Consider the following 18,626-nt stretch of genomic DNA (forward strand, 5'->3'; position numbering starts at 1 on the left):
ATGTCCATTTTAATGTCGACATAATGATAATAATTAAAAGTTTATCATGAACCATAAGTCCAATGAAAATATGGATTTTTAAATCCACACTGTACAGTGTCTTGCATTATTTTAAGTCCTATGTATGTTCATATACATGTGTGAGTCATAGGTTAATATATTATTCATTACATATGTTAGAAGTTGTTAGATGTATTACTCATTGTATATTTTGTGTAATATGTTATCATGTTTTCTATATCTCATATTGCATGTATTAGTTTCTATACAATAATTGTGGTGTATGTGAATGTTCATTCAAAGTATAGTAAGACATATTTACAAACTTTGATGGAAAATTAGAAAGAGATATTTATATTCCAATGGGCTTATAATTGTGATGAAATTATTGATGACGCCGATTTAATTGCATGTTATGAGTCATGTAAGAAGAGAAGAACTTATATACATCGTATTTAAATATCTAGACCTACAAAGTTTATATCTTGAATATTGCAAATATTATCAAACTCTTGAAAAGTCAATATGGCTACATCATTGATATCTCAACCTGAAGTTTGAGTATGTGAGATTCAATTAATCTTTTTATTCATTGGTGAACTCTCATATTAAATATGAAATTTCCAAAGAATAGCATTGAGATATCTTTTGGTAAGAATAATTTTTATGGTCCAGAAGAATCATTAGTGATGTACGTGGGTAGTTATCTTATATCACTAAATCATGTAAAATCATATGTTGTCATAAATTATAATCTATTATTGATCATCAATTTCTACTAAATATGTCCATCGACCTCCAGAAGAAGGCATGCGTGTAATGATTAAGGCAACTTTAAACAAAGATTTCGAATGAGATGTGGACAAGCACAAGTATTATTATCATAAATATGGTGAAACTAAAGACGCCTCACTTGTTCACGTGAAGATTTGAAGATTCGAATTCAATTTGGGAAGATCAACTATCAAGGAATGTTATTCTGCTACAAATGAAAAGTTACCCACTGGCATTGGATTCATTCTAACAGAAGAACTCAAGTATGTATTCATCAGGGAGAGAAATTACATGCTGCACTCTTTTTCCCTTGACCATGGTTTTGTCCCACGTTGGGTTTTCCTGGTAAGGTTTTTAATGAGGCAGCATTGCAAGCGTATTACGAAGAATGATGTACTCTTTTTCCTTCACTATGTTTTTCCCACAGGGTTTTTCGTAGTAAGGTTTTAATGAGGCACAGTCTTCGATAATGGACATTCAAGGGGGAGTGTTATGAAATATTTGTGGATGCCCATTATATTCCTATACACTTTGGAATATTCTAGGTTTAGGGTTTAGTGTGTTATAAAAAAAACCCTAACTATTGTATATGTATATTATATTCCCTACTCAATGGAATAATAAACTGATCTCCCCAATTTCTCTCTCATTCTTTATTAACATAATAGTATTATTTTTGACAATTTTTCAAAAACATAATAAATTATGTGATAAATCTATGATTAAAAGTTAAAAAAAAGACCCTCGCGTAGGGTTTGGAAAAACTCTGTTAGGGTTCGTGTGCACTCTTGTGTTTGTTCGTGTTTTTCAGTGAGATTAATTGCTGTTTTAACTCCTCTATTTCTGTTAAATCGATCTTTACAATAAATTTTCTTGATCCTGCGGGTGTGGTGGCTGAAGAATTGATTAGGGATTGGAAAAACCTCAAACTTACGGATGAGGAAAACACCGTTCTGGGTGCGGCTTCGAGTGATGAATCTGTGGCCAAATCGAAGGTGAAATTGGAACTTTCCCTTATGGGGAATATGTTAACAATGAAGCCATATAATATAGAGGCGATGAAGAGGGTTCTAAAAGGTTGTGGAGATTGTCCGATGATGTTGCTATACGTGTGATTGACTCTAACTTATTTGTGTTCCAATTCTTCAATGATGAAGATAAACAGAGATTTCTTGATGGTAGGACCTGGACGTTTGATAAACAAATATTGTTGTTGAAGTCTATGGATGGGGATGAACAACCATCCGAGATTGTCATTGAAAAATGTCCTTTTTGGGTTAGAGTCCTTGATGTTCCTTTCGGTCGAAGGAACGAAGCTTTTGCTCGTGAGGTTGGGGAAGCAGTGGGGGGTTTCCTGGAGTTTGATGAGGAGGATCCTCAGGGATGGGACGAATTCATGAGGATAAAGGTGATGGTGGACATAACAAAACCGCTGCGAAGGGGGATTAAGGTGGCTACTTGTCCCTCGATGTCAAAGTGGGTAGGTTTTAAGTACGAAAGGCTGGGGGATTTTTGTTATTTTTGTGGAAGGTTGAGGCATCTCAATAAGGATTGCCTCGAACAGGAAAAGGTGGAGGAAGAACGCTCTCTGGTTTTTCAATATGGCCCGTTCATGGTGGCATCTCCACATCAACGACCTCGTGTTTCATTAATGGAGAGGGAGAGGGAGAAGAAATGGATTGAAAATCTATCAAGTACAAGGCATGTCCAACGTATGACGTATAACAATCCTAATGCCATTAAACTTGGCCTGCCTAGTGCTGCCAGGAAGATGTCCTTTACTCCTACAAAATCGGTTGTGCCTGTGGAACCAAAGGCAAGGGAAACAACTCTTATAGCAATGACTGAAGAAGGTAGTTCGAATGTCGTCCTTCATACTGTAATTGCAGTGCCTAATGCTCAAAAAAAGCCACTGGCAGTTTCTAGTGATGATGTAGGGGAAAAAAAAGAAGGGTGAGAGTGGAGAAGAGATGATGTTTGCGTCATCTCAAAATCTCTCGGAAGAAAAGAAGGTGAATAGGGGGTAACCCAGGCTGAAAATGATTATATGGTGGATGAAAATAATGTTGTGGTTGACATGGATACTCGTGAGAACATAGGGATCATGCCGAGGAGTAAAAAGAGGAAGGCTAATGACCGGTGCTTTGATGATGAGAATGCAGTAGAGTTGGCTCGTGAAAAAAGAGGTAGAATTTTACCACAAGATTTATCTCTTAATGACACATTTAAAGTAGAGGGACTTGGTCATTACCAAGCCCTCGAAAAGCCATGAAAATATTAAGCTGGAACTGCCACGGGCTTGGCAACCCGAGGCGAGTTCGTGCCCTCCAAGATAAATGTTGGAGGAAGAGGCCGAATTTTGTTTTTGTTATGGAGTCAATGATTGATAGTTCTGTATTAAATAAAATAAAAAATAGATGTGGTTTTTCTAATGGTTTGTGTATTAGCAGTGTCGGTAATTCGGGAGGCTTGGGGTTTTGGTGGAATGATATAATGCAAATGTTGTCTCTTTTTCCGACCACCATTTTGATGTGAATGTTCTTGATGATAATAATACTCCTATATGGAGAGCAATTGGAATTTATGGTTGGCTCAAACAAGCACAAAAAAATAATACTTGGTCGTTGATGACATCTCTACAATCTAGTAGTACTTTGCCATGTATTATGTTTGGTGACTTCAATGAGATAACAAGCTTGTCAGAAAAGGAGGGGGGTGTTCAAAGAAGTGAAAGGTTGATGGATGCATTTAGGGAAGCCATTGATCAATGCCATCTTCGAGATTTGGGTTTCAAAGGGAGTACTTTCATTTGGGAAAGGGGTAATTCCATGTCTACTTTTGTCCGTGAATGGCTTGACCGATTTCTTGCAGATGACAGATGGATGACTTTGTTTCCCGAGTATGAGGTCCGAAATTTCCCAATCTATAGTTCGGACCATGCTCCTATTATGGTGTATTTGAAGAAGAAAGCGGAGTCTGACAGGTGTGGAAAGAGCTTTAAGTTCGAGCCACTATGGCTATCGAGGGAGGACTGTGGAGAGATCGTTGATAGGAGCTGGAATGCAAGTTTGGAGCTAAATATTGACCGTAAAATTGCTCGATGTGGGGAGGACCTAATTTCATGGGCTATGAAGTCTTTTGGGTCTATTAAAAAGAAGATCAAAGATACTGAGAAAAGGCTTCGGGTTTTGAAGGAAGGGGCTATGGATGGCGCAACTCTTGAACTATGTAAACAACTGGCCGAACAACTTGACTCTCTCTATATGCAAGAAGAATCTTTCTGGTTTGCTAGAGCCCGAGCTAATGAGCTTAGAGATGGGGATAGGAACACAAAATATTTCCATCACAAAGCTAGTCAACGGAGGGCAAACAACCGCATCAATAAGCTTCTCGATCAGAATGGAACTTGGTTACAACAACAGGTTGATTTAGAGCGCCTCATTGAAGCGTATTTCAGGGATTTTTTTTAGTTGAGTTCCCCTACTGGATTTCAGGGAGCACTGGAAGGTATCGAGGAAGTGGTATCGGATGAAATGAATGAAATGCTGAATAGGGAGCCCACATGTGATGAAATTAGAGCTGCTCTTTTTCAGATGCACCCTAATAAAGCACCCAGACCCGATGGTATGCATGCTCGATTCTTTCAAAAATTCTGGCATATTATAGGGAATGATGTTATTTCTTTTGTGAAAAAATGGTGGATGGGGGAGGTGGATCTAAAAGAAATCAATAATACTTGTGTGGTGCTCATTCCAAAATGTAAAGAACCAAAATTGATCTCAGAATTTAGGCCAATTAGTTGTTGCAATGTAATATATAAAATCATTTCGAAAACGGTGGCCAATAAATTAAAAGGGTTCTTAGGGGAGGTGGTGTCACAAAATCAGAGTGCTTTTGTTTCGAAACGTCTTATCATTGATAATCCAATTGTTGCTTTTGAGATTTTTCATAATATGAAGAGAGGTGGGGGAGGAAAGGAGGGAAATATTGCCTTGAAGCTAGATATGAGTAAGGCATATGATCGTGTGGAGTAGATTTTCTTGGAGAAGGTGATGGAAAAAATGGGGTTTTCCGGGGTGTGGATAAGCCGTATAATGGATTGTCTGGAGAGCGTTTCGTTTAAGATAAACGGGAAAATTTGAGGTTCTGTTAATCTAACCAGGGGGTTGAGCACTACTAGAAAAAACCTGATTTACGACTGAAAAAATCCGTCGGTACACCTTGAAAATCCGTCGGAAAGTTTAATAGAAAAAAATAAAAAATAAAAAGCCCCACCCACCTCCCCACCCCCTGCCCCCACCACCACCCCACGCCCCACGCCCCACAACCCAGATCCCCACCCCACCCCCTGCCCCCACCACCACCCCATCCCCCACGCCCACCCCCACAACCCAGATCCCCCACCCACCAGCCCACCCACATCCCCACCCACAAAACCCCCATAACCCAGAACCCCACCCACGAAACCCACCCACACCAGCCCACCCACCTCAACCACCTTCCAAAAAAATACAAATTCGAAATTCAAAATAAAAAACAAAATCAAAAATAAAAAAAAAACCAAAAATAGAAAATTCAGAGAAAAAAAAACAAATTAAACCGACAAATAATTCAAGAAAACGAAAAATCAGAACAAAACGAACGAAAAATGGGGGGAAAAAACAAAAACACAAATTCAAAATTCAAAATAAAAAACAAAATAAAAAAAACAAACATAGAAAATTCAGAGAAAAAAAAACGAAAAAAATAAGGTAAAAATGCAGAAAAAAAAGAGAAAGAGAGTAAGAGAACTTACCTTAGATTCCATCAAAACCCCTAAATTGGCTTGAAATTGGGTTTTAAAGGTCAAATTCGACCATGAAAACCCTAGATCTAAGGTTTTTATGGTCGAATTAAACATGAAAAACCTTAGAATCGGTGGTGGAGGCTTTGTTGAGCAGCGGCGACGGTGGTGGTTTTGTTGAGCAACGACGGCGATGGTGGTTTTGTTGAGCAACGGAAGGAGACGGAGGGAGGAGGGAGGAGGAGAGATACGACAGGAAGGAGGGAGGAGGAGAAAGAAACGAGGGGAAGGAGAAGGAAGATGACGTTGGGCGAGAGGAAGGAGGAGGAGAGAGAAACGAGAGGAAGGAGGAGGAAAGAGGAAAGAAAGGAAGGAGGAGATAGAAACGAGAGGAAGGAGGAGGAAAGAAAGGAGAAGGAGGAGAGAGAAATAAAGAAAATCTAGGTTTTTTTATATATATTAAGACTTTCCGACGGATTAATCCGTCGGAATAAGTGGCTTTTCCGAGGGATTATTCCGTAGGAAAGTTCCGACGGATTTAAATTCCGTAGGTAAACCAACTTTCCAACGGAATATTCCGTCGGAAACCTTTTATTCTGAGGGAATTAATTTCCGTCGCAAAAATTTCGACGGAATTTCCGTCGTAAGGAACCTTTTCCAACGAAAATTTCCGGCAGACCTTAATTCCGTCGGAAAATTCGGGAATTTCCGACGGAATTTAGTTCCGTCGGAACGGTTCCCTCGGAAATCAGCCTATTTCTAGTAGTGGAGATAGGGTGATCCTATTTCTCCATATTTGTATCTACTCTGTGCTGATGCATTCTCAACATTATTGAATAAAACGACAATAAATAATCTCATTCATGGTGCCAGGATATGCAGAGGTTCCCCTAGAGTTGCTCATCTATTTTTTTGCTGACGACAGTATTCTTTTTGTTGGAGCTAATGTGCAAGAATTCTCCGTTATAGCTGACATTATCAGCAAGTATGAGAGGGCATCAGGTCAGAAAGTCAATCTTAGCAAAACTGATGTAACTTTTAATAAAAATGTTAATACTATCTGGAGGGAGGAAATTATTGAGATTCTTGGAGTTCAGGAGGTTGAAAAACATGAGAAATATTTGGGCCTCCCAACTACTATTGGCAGATCGAAGAAAGTGATTTTTGCAGGGCTTAAAGAGAGACTATGGAAAAAGCTTCAAGGGTGGAAGGAGGAGTTGCTATCAAGGTCGGGAAAGGAAATACTCATTAAAGCTGTAGCTCAAGCTATTCCGACATATATGATGAGTATTTTTAAAATCCCCGATTCTTTAATTGATAAGTTCCATTCTCTCTTGGCTAGATTTTGGTGGGGCTCCACAGATACGGGAAGAAAGTTACATTGGCAGAGATGGGATCTTCTTTGTCAGCCGAAAGGAAAGGGTGGGTTAGGATTTCGTGATCTCCGTTATTTCAACCAAACTCTCCTAGAAAAACAATTTTGGCGGCTTCACCACAACACGAAAACTCTTTTGCATAGGATTCTCAAGGCAAAGTACTTGAAAATTGTGACGTATTGGATTCATGCGTGGGTTTTGACCCAAGCTATGCTTGGAGGAGTATGTGGGGGGCGAGATCTTTGCTCCTTGAGGGGTTGAAGTGGAGAGTAGGCAATGGGAGTGCTATTGATGTTTGGAAGAACGCATGGCTTCCCAGTAATACATCCGGGTTGGTTCCTACACCCTCGGTGGACAGCGATCCAAATTTGAGAGTCATTGATTTGATAGACCATGGTTGCAATACATGGGATATAGAGGTGGTAAACAACACATTTATTGCTGCTGAAAGGGCTGTTGTTCTTTCCATTCCACTCTGTAATAGATGCCCTAGGGATACAATGTACTGGTGGCCGAACAAAAATGGTGAATATAGTGTTCGCTCGGGTTATTGGTTTGGAAAAGCTGGGGGATTGCTAGGGCTGGAAAGCACCTGGGATGAGGTGTGGAAACTAATTTGGAATATGAGAGCCCCACCGAAACTACGTCATTTCATATGGAGGGCTTGTAAGGGCTTTCTTGCTGTGCGTGAGAGGTTAGCATATCGCCATATTTTGGAGGATAAAACTTGTGCAATTTGTAGGGGAGAGGAGGAGTCCATACTCCATGCTTTATTTGAATGCCATGCAGCTCGTGAAATTTGGGCTGTTAATAACTTCAATGAGACCCTTTCTCAAGCTCCGGAGGATAGCTTCACAACAAGAATCCTATGGATGAAGGATAAGGTGTCGAAAGATGAGCTAACAAACATTGCAACTCTCTGCTGGGCTTCGTGGATGTGCAGAAATAAGGTACTCTTTGACAACGAGCCTATTGATCCAATCGCAATTGCTATTGGTATGTCTAAGTTGGTTTGTGAGTATAATAGCTATGCTGCAAAAGTGCACCCATCTGTAGCTCAGAGTGCTCCATCTGGTTCTAATTGCTAGCGTACACCTTCCACTGGCATTGTTAAAATAAATTGCGATGCGTATGTGGGGGTTGTAACTCAGCTTGGGGTGGTGGCTAGAGTCGACAGTGGTAACATCCTTGCTGCTGCCGTGAGAAAAGGGGGAGATGGTTGGTCTGTGGAAGTTGTCGAGGCTGCAATAGTGGTCTTTGGGTTGAAGATCGCTAGAAGAATGGGGTTCTTAAGAGTCCATGTGGAAAGTGATGCGTTAAATGTGGTTACCAGGGTCAAGCAGAAAACTAATGGCTGCTCACCTTTCTTCCTTATGATTGACGATGTCTTAGCTCTCTCTTTATTATTTGATTGTTTCTTTATTTCTCATGTTAAAAGGTCGGGGAATACTGTAGCCGACTGTGTGGCAAGGTGGGACACTAGAAATTGTGATGAATATGTTTGTCTTGGTTCATTTCCGCATAGTCTATTGACGTTGGCGGAGCTTGATTTATCTTAATATATTTTCCGGCGTTTTTCTCAAAAAAAAAAATAAAAAATAATAATTAGAATCTATCATAGCAATCCAGAACTTAACAACGGAGTATTCTTATTTCCAGAACTTAACTTCCCAATTTCCCCATCTTCTCTTTTCTACTCATCTCTCACGAATTCATTTATTCCCCTTTAAATTTTTTGCGCACTCTGAGTTCCCCATTGAACCGGCTTCTGAGTTTTCTCTTCTCCATTGAAGCAGCTTCTGTCTGAGGTACGATTTTTTTTTTGTTTGTAATTGTCAAATGTCAATTTCACAATCTAGGGTTTGATTTCACCCTATAGTTGATTTAGGTGCCTTTGAACTCAATTTAGGGTTCTTCTTTGGTGGATTGTTTTACTATTGTTTATAATTATTAAATCTATTAACCGTTATAATGATTGATTTTATTGCTAGAATTTTGCTATTTGCAATTTACAATTTACGTAGATATACTTCAAATTTTCATGATTTTTTTTTACCCTTATTTGATAATATAGTCATATTTGGTTGCTAATGTGCTGCATTATCGAAGCCTAATCGAATCTTGTCGAATTTATTTGAGGCCAATCGAGCCCGAGCCAAGTTTGGGTTTTGAGGCTTGTCGAGTTCGAGCCGAGCCGAGCCTGTATAGGCTCAGCTAGAAGGTTTAGTATCCGTAGTGAACCTTGGTCCCTAGGCGGGTGCGCCCGTGGATGTAGATGTTATGCAACTCTATTTTCGTAGTTTAATGTTCGAGAATTTTTCTATAAGAAGTTGTTTGTAGTTTTTATTTATCCTCATTGAGGGGATAAAATGGTGATATTTTGAACGTGATGTGTAGAGGATGGAGGAACAGTTCATTTTGAGAGTTCCGCCTTCCATTGCTGAACGAATTGAACAACTTTTGAATGAAGATCCTTCTTCCTCTGAGGATAAGTCGTTGGATTTGTCTTTCACAGGTGCGATCATACACATCCTCGCTTACATAATTCTATTAATGTTATGTTTAGGGCTAACTATGGTCTGGCAAAGGTTTGCAGGTGGGGAGGGAATAGAATGACATTGGTGGTAATGTTTGATTTAGTGTCTTGTAATAGAAAGGAAAGAAGTTTATATCATATCTATCCTTGTTTTTCTCACTTAAGTGACTTAACCATAGGGAAGGACTAGAATGTTATGTCAAATGCGACTAATTATCAGATTTCTTACAGTCGAGTATCAGACAAAATGATCTTTCTACAACATGATGTTTGCATTTGTATGAAATTGTGTTGTGATTTTTATTAACCGACAAATACTAACATATAACTGATATATAAAACAAAGGAAAAATTCATGGGAATAATCCCACCTTTAGGCCGTTTGTTTTTAATAATCCCACCTTTGGATTTTTTTTTTAATAATCCGACCTTTACCCACCCATTCTTTTTTATTGGTCCCAACCGGTCATGTAACCTTACATGACACGTGGCGGCCTATGATTGGTAAAAAAAAAAGAAGTTTTTTTTTTTTTTTAAATTCCCCTTCCCCTTTCCCTTCTTCCCTCCATAACCGCCAGAGCATAAACCACCACTCACGCAATTCAGCTCCCCTGCTCCTTTAATTCATCAACAACAACAAGCTACAACCACATCACCAGCCACCAGCTATCCCACATAACCCCAACCACAACCAGATCAGCCGCGCACCCCAAGCAGCACCGAATCAGCCAGCCACCGCAACTCAACAGCCACGCAACACCAAAAATTACAAACCGCAACCATCAATCACGCAGCCTGCTTCGAGTCAGCAACCCAATCTAACTCACACAAACGCCGCACCACTAACAACAATTAAACAGCGGTAGCCCCTCAATAGCCTATCAAACGCCATCACAACCAGCCACTAATTCAATGCGAAGACCCACTGGTGCGTGCGCGAAGACCGTACCCACTAGTGTGTGCTCACTTTGATGATGATGGTGGTGCGTTGTTTAGGGGGAGGGGTTGGCTGGGCTGGGATTTCAGGGGAGGGTTTGGCGTGTTGGTGGTTTAGGGGAGGGGGTTAAGCGGCGCCGGCGTTGGGTGGTCAGAATCGGGGCGGGGGAGGGGGGAGGCTGGTGGAGTGGTTTTGGAGTTCGGGTCTGGTGGGGATGGTGGCTGAATTGGGTTTGGGTGGTGGTGGCTGAATTAGGTTTGGGCTTGGGTTTTTTAATTTTTTTTGACCAATTAAGTAATGCCACGTGTAAATTAATCAAAAAAAAAAAATTTACCTCCTCAACCGGTTTCAGGTAAAATGGGACCAATAAAAAAGAATGGGGGGTAAAGGTCGAATTATTAAAAAATAACTCAAAGGTGGGCTTATTAAAAACAAATGGTCTAAAGGTGGGATTATTCCCATGAATTTTTCCTAAAACAAAAGGAGAACTAATGAAGATGTATTGTATTGATACTTATTACATCATACACATCTTGTTCAGACCATACCACTTGTGCGTTGTTTTAATATCAGCCCCTTTTTTTAGAATTTTATGGAAATCCTACATTATGCCCTTCCAAACTCTGATGTCTGGATGTCATTCTTACTTCTTGGTTAATGCTCTCTAAAACTTATTGGTGGTCCTATATCTTTCAGAGGATGGAAGGAGTGGTACTTTTATGATAGGAGATGAACGATTTCCTGCCTCTTTGCTGGATCTCCCATGTGTGACTGAGTCATACAAAACTTATGATGATAGCGTGCTGATCAAAACTGCAGACATTGGTCAAGTAAAGTTAATTTAGTGAACACCATGTTTTTTGGCTGAGTATGTGATTTTCATCCAATGTTGACAATTGCTGCTGGATCAGATGATCTTGGTGAGAGAAGGGAATGACAATCCGCCTGATACTGTGGAGTATAGACATGGCCTTACCCCTCCAATGAGGGATGCTCGACGTCGTAGATTTCGTAGGGAACCAGATCTAAATGTAAGCTACTTCCTGACTTTTCATTTGTTAACCCTTTTGCATCAGCCTTTGGGTTGACTAATGTGGGTATAATAAGTGGAAGAGGCTTTGTCTTTTGCCCGTCATTACTAATCAGCTAGATTATTGGAATTGTCTTCACTGGATGTAAGCCTCAGGTTTATACATTGTTTTGCAGCCAGAGGTTGTTCAGCGTGTTGAGAATGATCTTTGCAACATTATGCGAAGCAGAGATATCCTTTTTTTACATCACAAATATCATGTGTTAACTCAGCTTTTTCTACAAGTATTTTTTATTAGAGGCCTGTGGATCTTGCTTGTTTTGCTAGGAGTGAATGATCCAATTGTGGATACTTTCACTAATGTTTTCCATTTTATTGTCTCTGGGGTTGCCAACATGTCATTTGCTAATTTCTGCACAGAGTACACATACTTTTATTTGGACTTCTTGCTTAGTGTTCTCTAGTTGAGAAGTGGTGGATTACTTGGATTAATTACATTTGCATGTTGCTCATCTTCTAGGTCGTACTCACTATATGAACATCTACCAGTGAGGGGTGATTGATTAAATGGGAATGGAATTATCACTTGGCTAACTTAGTCTCCTTGGTTTGTAACTTCCCAGTAAGTGCTGTGTTACACTATAGTTGCCAACTTGCCATGGTCATTTGTGAACAATTTCATGATCCTCCATTATTCTCCCTCTTTGTTGCATGACCCCTCTTATATTTCTAAATATTCCGTAATAAGGTTTTGAAGGTCAAAGCTGTTAGTTGGAGGTGGAATATGGGAATGGTTTTGAGATTGTTTCCCTTTATTAACCAAAAAAAAAATATAAAAAGAAACTTTATAGCTGCAAGTCCTGGATTTCAGATATACTGTGTGTCTGTGCTGTGATCCATTAATTAGCTGTATTGTTGTTTTACCTTGACTGTAGTAAACGTCCTGAAGCATCTGTCCAGGATGAAGATGCTGATGAAAATGTACGCAATGCTAGCAAGAAACCTGCTCCTACTCCTCAAACCAAGCCTGATACCCCAGATCCTGCTAACAATGCTGGCGAGGCTGAAGGAAGTGACTCAGATGAGTCTGATGAGTCGAGTTAGTGAAAATCTTCATAAGTTGCAAGCTTGCAGGTTCTTAGATTGTTTGGCTACTCTCCCACCCACCAAATATTAGGATTTTCTTTACTGTTGTATATACTGTAAGTTATAAGTGTATGTTCATGATTCTCTCTATCTAATTGTATGGATATTAATGGCTAAATTCCAGTTTTTAATATTCTATAATTCTTCCCTAAAAAAAATTCTATAATTTTTCTGATTTATATTTTACTTGGGTCGATTTGTGCTTATTTGGGATTGAAAAGCTCAATTTTGCTCTAGGTAGTTTACCTTGCTGACACATTGAAGAAGAGAGCAGACGTTGAGATCAATCAATAACTGGTAAGGCAGAATTGCTCGTTAACTTTGGTAATGTTTCCCCCAGATGAGAGTCTCACCGAGTCTGTAAGAGAGGAAGACAGAAAGAGAGAGCGTCCAGGTTGCTGTCAACTTTTAAAGTTTGGGGGCTACATCTATGTTCGTCCGCCAATAAAAGACTTTATACAAAAACATGAGAAGAGAAAACAGAACTAATTAGCTGCTCTTTAATTGAGACACCTAATCATACTCCATATTTGGTTTGTTAAGTACATAATCCTTCACAAATCCAAGTTCACTTTCTTGCAAACCACTTCCCTAAGCCACATAGCATCATTCCATCAAGCAAAGAACCACCTTCTGCTGAACACGCCGTTTATATCTTCTTTTCCACTTTTTCCAGCAACTAAAGAAGATTACATCTATGCTGGCGGCTCTAATCCCCAACCAGCTACAAAATTTAGCCATTGACAATACTCGTCAAGTCGTCAGCAAGACCACGCAACAAACAGGAACTGTATATCTCTGGTTTCATCCAGGCAATAAAAGGATGTTCGGGAATGTTATATACTCCGTATGTTCCAAACCCATGTACACCACGGGACTTTAGAAAAACCTTTGTGCAACCCTTTATATCCCTCTTTTAGTTCCTCCTTAACTCTGCAGACGGAGTAATTTATTTGGACCCTGGTAATCACTCAGTAGTGGCGACCCATAACACTGGACCAAATCAACTAAAACTGATGAGATCCAATAATCTTAGATCTGAACCTAACACATCAAAATAGCACTTGGCTCGTGATAAAACCAATCTAAAGGGAACCTAACATGTTATAGGCTCATCTATTAACAACCCAAAACATGTTCATCCCGACAAATACCTAATATGACTAACCAGTCCGATAACAACTCATGACTCAATTCACCCACCGTGTTCACAACCGGCCTGTTGTTGACCCGACCTCATTTTACTCGTGACCCGATTTCACCCTGCCTATGTTATATACAATATATGTCCCTTATAAGCAACACTTGATCCAAATCCATGGTCACCTCACTTGACTGTCACACAGTCACACCCTAATATTGTATATAACATTAAAGATCAAAGATGACCAAATCAAAGATAGATAATGCGGAAAAGCATAAAACCATTGTCCAAGAATAAATGATACCACAGTTTAAGAGGGGAAAAAAAATATTTGAAAATCCAGGTAATTATTTGAAATTGCCAAATTAGTAAAAGTGATTCTAATTGTATATGCAGTCTGTATGTGGCTTGCTGGTGTTGCAGCACCTTATTCATAGTATCATATTTGCTATCTATACACTGGCTTCCCTTCATCTGATGAAAGCGAGCTAAAGTTGTTCTCTCATTAGTCAATATATTTAACTATACATATAAATTGTACACAAGCTGAACAAAATCCAATAATTTTGGTAATTTTATAGAGTTTGCCGCACAGTAACACATAACATCCAGCATACCAAGTATACTTAACAAGCAACCATATTTGGAATCCATTAACTCTTAGCTCTTACACAAGGTATAGAGCAACAAATCTTATATTCACAAAACGCATCTACACAATTTTGTGGTTGGGCAAGACAGCATTGTAGATGCCTTGATGAAAAGATAGTATCTAATTGTCCCCCTGCCTCAACATGCGCAAGATGGTAAGGAACAAGTTCAGGATGTCAAGGTAGAGTGTAACAGATGCCCAAATGTACTCGTCATAAGTGAATCGTTTAATCAAGTTATCAGTGTCATAAACGATGTAGCCTGAGAAGACTATGGCACTAAGTCCACCATAGATGGCAGTAGATGTAGACCCAAATGGGAAGAATGCCTACAAAGACATGGAAAAGGTGCATAACCATTAGCCAAGTATAAAGCCTAACGAATTAAATCCGTCCTCTGTAATATACAACAAGCAATACCTGGAGAAGTCCAGCAAAAACGATGCCAACAAGGCTTGCAAACAAGACAGGTCCCAGGAAGCTGAAATCTTTGCCCCTTTTAGCAGCCCAGAAGGTGTAACCAGTTAGGGAACAAACAACAGCAGCCGTCAAAACCAACGCTTGAATCACAATTCTTCCTGCATGTATCCCATAAGTAACAGTCAAAACACTCAGTCACATAAAACAGAAACTAATGAAAGTGACACACATACCTTCAGTATTTGCACACGCTACTCCAATAGTAAGACTCAAGCAAACAGTAAACAGTCCAAGGAATATAAAGTTCTGAGGATGCTTTTGCTGGTAATGATATAGCGGCCACAACACTGCAGAAATCCACCAAAGACAATGATGAAAAATATAAACTTACCAAATATTAATTGATGATTTAGATCATAGTTTACTGCAAAACATTCAAAGCTCAAAATCCAAACAAATTGACATACTAACAAAAAAAAAAAGTCTCTCTACTTTTTAAGAAGAGTCCAGCAACAGGTAATACAAATTACATATCTTATATTAGCAAACCCCTCCTCCATCTCTAGAGCAAACAAAAAAAAGGGAGGAGCTGGAGAAGGCATAAGAAGTATTATTATGCTTTGGATACTCTCACTTCGCACTTTGAGGATTAAAAAAACACTTGAGCAAATCATGCCTCTGCAGCAGCATAGGTGCATAGCAACAGAAGACAGTCAAATAGCAATGCAAAGACCATTTAAAAACCAGGATGACAACTGATAGACAATGAATGCAAGTTAAAGAACAGAACTAAAAGACTACAATGAAATCTAGTCAGCATTGCAGAGACAGAGTAAAGCTCATTACACACACTTGAAGCCAAATGTAAGCAAAATATTCACTATACAGTAATAAAAGCAAATACCAGTGGGCACACCTCAAATTCAAATTAAGTGCAACAAACAAATCCTACTCAGCTCAGCCAAAACAGAAGTAATTTACGGTCCTAGACCTTCTAGTGTTCCCTGAACAATAAGCAAAAACATGCTTCATAGAAGTATGTATTTTCGTTACTCTACTTAAATAACTAATCTTTATGTTTAAAAGGATACTTCAGTGATGATTATTGGTTACACGAGCAAGCTATAAAATCCTTTCTACATGAGATAGCTTAAAACAGACCAAGGACCCTCTTCACTGAAATTGAAATAAAGAATCTCATCCTTGTAACTATGATAAATAATGGGGATTTAACATAATTGTGGACCTTGAATCAAAGAAATTGACCCGTAGGTCATCTCTCTCCAAAACGACTTGTAGTAGAAAAAGACAGATGGCCGGAAATGAGAAATCTGTTTCAAATAGCACTTCCACCTCCTCCCATATCAGATTATCAGGTAGCTGTTAGCTACAAAAAGTTCACTCTATTTTGAATATTGGCCAAACATGAGTAATCTGTTACAATCAGCGCCCAAATACTCATTCTATTTTATGACATAGTGTCAGCCTCATGGCCCTCTTACCTTCCTGATTCAAGGCATTAATCGAACATTTTAATGACTCTTCCTATTCATTCACGAATGCCTCATGCTCCGGGTCATCTCTTTCTTCCTGATACCCACCCACCACTCATGCTGATATTATATCTACACAGTATTGAGTATTAACATTCTAGTCTACCTAGATATACAAAGTTCCTAAATCTAACATACAAAGAGTGTGTCCGTTATGTGATATACTAGCAGTCTCACCTTCTTAATTTCTCTTACGACAATTCCGATAATCAGAAAGCATGAAAGTCACACTAAATATCACAATGACTCTTCCAATTCATTAACGCTTGCCTTCTTATCGCCTCTTTCTTCCTGATACACACCCCAATCAATACTCATACTGAAATTTAACTCCCTACAGAAATCCCTAATCTAATCTACCAAGACAAACATAAATTTCCAAGATTTCAAAAACTGCACTGTACCCATCAAATCTCTATTTCATCTCTACATCTCCAATTCAACACCAATTAAAACCATCAACAACTTCGTTAACAGCAATATCATCTCAAAATCCAATCCTTCCACTCAATCAACAATCAATCAAATAACCCAAATCAAATTAATAATCAAATAACCCAAATCAAACTAATAATCAAATTACCCAAATCAAACAAATAATCAAATTACCCACCAAAAATCCATACAATCCAAATCCAACAAAATAGCATAAAAACAACACAAAATCAAAACACCCAAGTCAAAAAATCAATCAAATCTTACAAGAAAACCCAGAAAGAAGACTTACAGACGAAGGGCATGAAAGTGAAGAAGAGAAGAATAGCAGAATTCCCACGAAGAGTTTCATTGATGGGAGAATAAAGGACGGTGAGAAGAGAAACAAGAGTAGTCAAGACGAGCTGAGCAGAAAGGATGCCGTAAACCTTGCGAATGAAACCCCAACGCAATTGATTTTCGCCATAACCTAAACCTGGATAAAGTGTTCCTTCTTCGATGTCACCCTTCACTTCTAAGCCTGAATACATTTTTGATTTTTTTCCCAAATTTCTCAATTCTCTTCAGATCTCTCTTTTGATCTTCTTGAAGATTGAAGATGAAGATGACCTACTGTCTTTCTGGTATAATATGATATATTGATATCTTCTTTTGACGGGTTCTATTATTATTATTTTAATTTGTTATTATGGAAAACTAGTATTTAGCCTATGCGATGCACGGGTTTAACTTTTTCTTTTTTTTTTTTTTTTTTTTTTTTTTTATAGAAAAAGCACACTTTCATTAATAAGCAAATCAGCATTCAAGAGGGATAAAATAGAAGACGGGAAATTCGTCAACCATATACGACTACTAGCCACTAGAGGTGATCAAAGTTGGCCCGACTCGTCGGCCCGGCCCGATTTTGGGCGGGTTTTGGGCAGAATTTTACGGCCCGAAATCGGGTTGGGCCTGGTCCAGCCCGAAAATTTATTTATTTTTGCCGGGTTTGGGAATGCGTTTTTATGCATATTTAGTTTTTTTCCGGCCCGAAAAGCCCGCCCCGCCCGACCATTTTGGGCGGGTTTGGGCACAACAATTTCGGCCCGGAGCTTGGCCCGACCCGGCCCGAGAAATGGGCAATTTTTTTTTGCGTCAGCCCGGCCCGCCCAATGATCACCTCTACTAGCCACCCATGGTAAACAATGAGCAATCTCATGGGAAACCTTATTTCCCTTCCTTCGCACAAAACTCCAACTAACCAGATCACGAAAACTAATATAATGATGAATATCATTCAAAATTAACTGGACACTACTACTTCCCTTTTCTTGTGATGAAATTGCATTAAATAGGCTAAAGCAATCACTCTCCACTACCACCTTTTTGAACCCCGATTCCACAGCCAACTTAACCCCTAGAAACATGGCTTTGACAACAACAGGCAACCATCGATCCTCCATCATCTAAGCAGCAGCAGTGAGGGCTTCCCCCCTTTCATTTCGAATTACAACACCTGTAAAACACCCCCACCCCTCGCAAACTAACCCCTCCATCAACATTGAGCTTCACCCAACCTGATCTTGGGGCCTTCCAGCGCTGCTTTACACACCTAGCACCACCCCCCCCCCCCCCCCCCTCTTTGCTGACCTCTTCGCTCATCAGCTCACACATGAGCTTTTTAACATATTTTATTAAACGATTCGGATCACAATCTTCCCCTTCAAAAATCCAATTAATTCATGCAGTTTATATTGCCCAACACACCGTCATGAACAAGCCATAATCTGCTCTCTGTAAGCGAGTTAAGCACGCTGCAACCATATCCCCAAAATTGCAGAAAACACCCTTTACATCACCGCC

At 39.4% G+C, this 18,626-nt stretch overlaps 4 protein-coding genes across 5 annotated transcripts; 3 read left to right on the forward strand and 1 right to left on the reverse strand.

Annotated features, from left to right (window-relative positions):
• The first annotated feature begins 614 nt into the window (after positions 1-614).
• On the forward strand, positions 615-2,731 carry LOC110704671. The gene is made up of 2 exons (XM_021882490.1): positions 615-691; positions 1,828-2,731. Exons 1-2 carry the CDS (start codon positions 615-617, stop codon positions 2,729-2,731), a joined length of 981 nt encoding a protein of 326 aa, XP_021738182.1.
• A 3,689-nt stretch (positions 2,732-6,420) lies between these two features.
• Positions 6,421-6,998, forward strand: LOC110704673. Its single transcript, XM_021882491.1, has 2 exons — positions 6,421-6,813; positions 6,900-6,998. The coding sequence occupies exons 1-2, from the start codon at positions 6,421-6,423 to the stop codon at positions 6,996-6,998; spliced, it is 492 nt and encodes a 163-aa protein (XP_021738183.1).
• Positions 6,999-8,286: 1,288 nt separating this feature from the next.
• LOC110704814 (transcription initiation factor TFIID subunit 7-like) lies at positions 8,287-12,743 on the forward strand. Of its 2 annotated transcripts, none has more exons than XM_021882631.1 (6): positions 8,287-8,741; positions 9,331-9,448; positions 11,103-11,236; positions 11,318-11,437; positions 11,593-11,667; positions 12,377-12,670. In XM_021882631.1, the coding sequence occupies exons 2-6, from the start codon at positions 9,334-9,336 to the stop codon at positions 12,611-12,613; spliced, it is 681 nt and encodes a 226-aa protein (XP_021738323.1). In that variant the 5' UTR covers positions 8,287-8,741; positions 9,331-9,333; the 3' UTR covers positions 12,614-12,670. The 2 variants fall into 2 exon arrangements, with proteins under 2 accessions (XP_021738323.1, XP_021738325.1); XM_021882633.1 differs by having other exon boundaries at positions 8,351-8,741; positions 11,613-11,667; positions 12,377-12,743.
• Positions 12,744-14,261: 1,518 nt separating this feature from the next.
• Positions 14,262-17,465, reverse strand: LOC110704815 (BI1-like protein). Its single transcript, XM_021882634.1, has 4 exons — positions 17,077-17,465; positions 15,030-15,143; positions 14,797-14,954; positions 14,262-14,705 (listed from the first exon to the last, which is right to left on the reverse strand). The coding sequence occupies exons 1-4, from the start codon at positions 17,312-17,314 to the stop codon at positions 14,499-14,501; spliced, it is 717 nt and encodes a 238-aa protein (XP_021738326.1). The 5' UTR covers positions 17,315-17,465; the 3' UTR covers positions 14,262-14,498.
• Between the last annotated feature and the right edge of the window lie 1,161 nt (positions 17,466-18,626).

Source organism: Chenopodium quinoa, unplaced genomic scaffold, assembly GCF_001683475.1.
Source record: "Chenopodium quinoa cultivar QQ74 unplaced genomic scaffold, ASM168347v1, whole genome shotgun sequence".
Taxonomy (NCBI): Eukaryota; Viridiplantae; Streptophyta; class Magnoliopsida; order Caryophyllales; family Amaranthaceae; genus Chenopodium; species Chenopodium quinoa.

Coding starts and splice junctions, on each gene's coding strand:
- LOC110704815 (XM_021882634.1), bottom strand. CDS start 17,314: ATGTATTCAGGCTTAGAAGTGAAGGGTGACATCGAAGAAGGAACACTT. Junction 15,144..17,076: donor CACTTTCATGCCCTTCGTCT/GTAAGTCTTCTT, acceptor GGATTTCTGCAG/TGTTGTGGCCGCTATATCAT. Junction 14,706..14,796: donor TTTTTGCTGGACTTCTCCAG/GTATTGCTTGTT, acceptor ATGTCTTTGTAG/GCATTCTTCCCATTTGGGTC.
- LOC110704814 (XM_021882631.1), top strand. CDS start 9,334: ATGGAGGAACAGTTCATTTTGAGAGTTCCGCCTTCCATTGCTGAACGA. Junction 9,449..11,102: donor GTTGGATTTGTCTTTCACAG/GTGCGATCATAC, acceptor TATATCTTTCAG/AGGATGGAAGGAGTGGTACT. Junction 11,668..12,376: donor CAACATTATGCGAAGCAGAG/ATATCCTTTTTT, acceptor ACTGTAGTAAAC/GTCCTGAAGCATCTGTCCAG.
- LOC110704673 (XM_021882491.1), top strand. CDS start 6,421: ATGGTGCCAGGATATGCAGAGGTTCCCCTAGAGTTGCTCATCTATTTT. Junction 6,814..6,899: donor AGGAAATACTCATTAAAGCT/GTAGCTCAAGCT, acceptor TCTCTTGGCTAG/ATTTTGGTGGGGCTCCACAG.
- LOC110704671 (XM_021882490.1), top strand. CDS start 615: ATGAAATTTCCAAAGAATAGCATTGAGATATCTTTTGGTAAGAATAAT. Junction 692..1,827: donor CCAGAAGAATCATTAGTGAT/GTACGTGGGTAG, acceptor CATATAATATAG/AGGCGATGAAGAGGGTTCTA.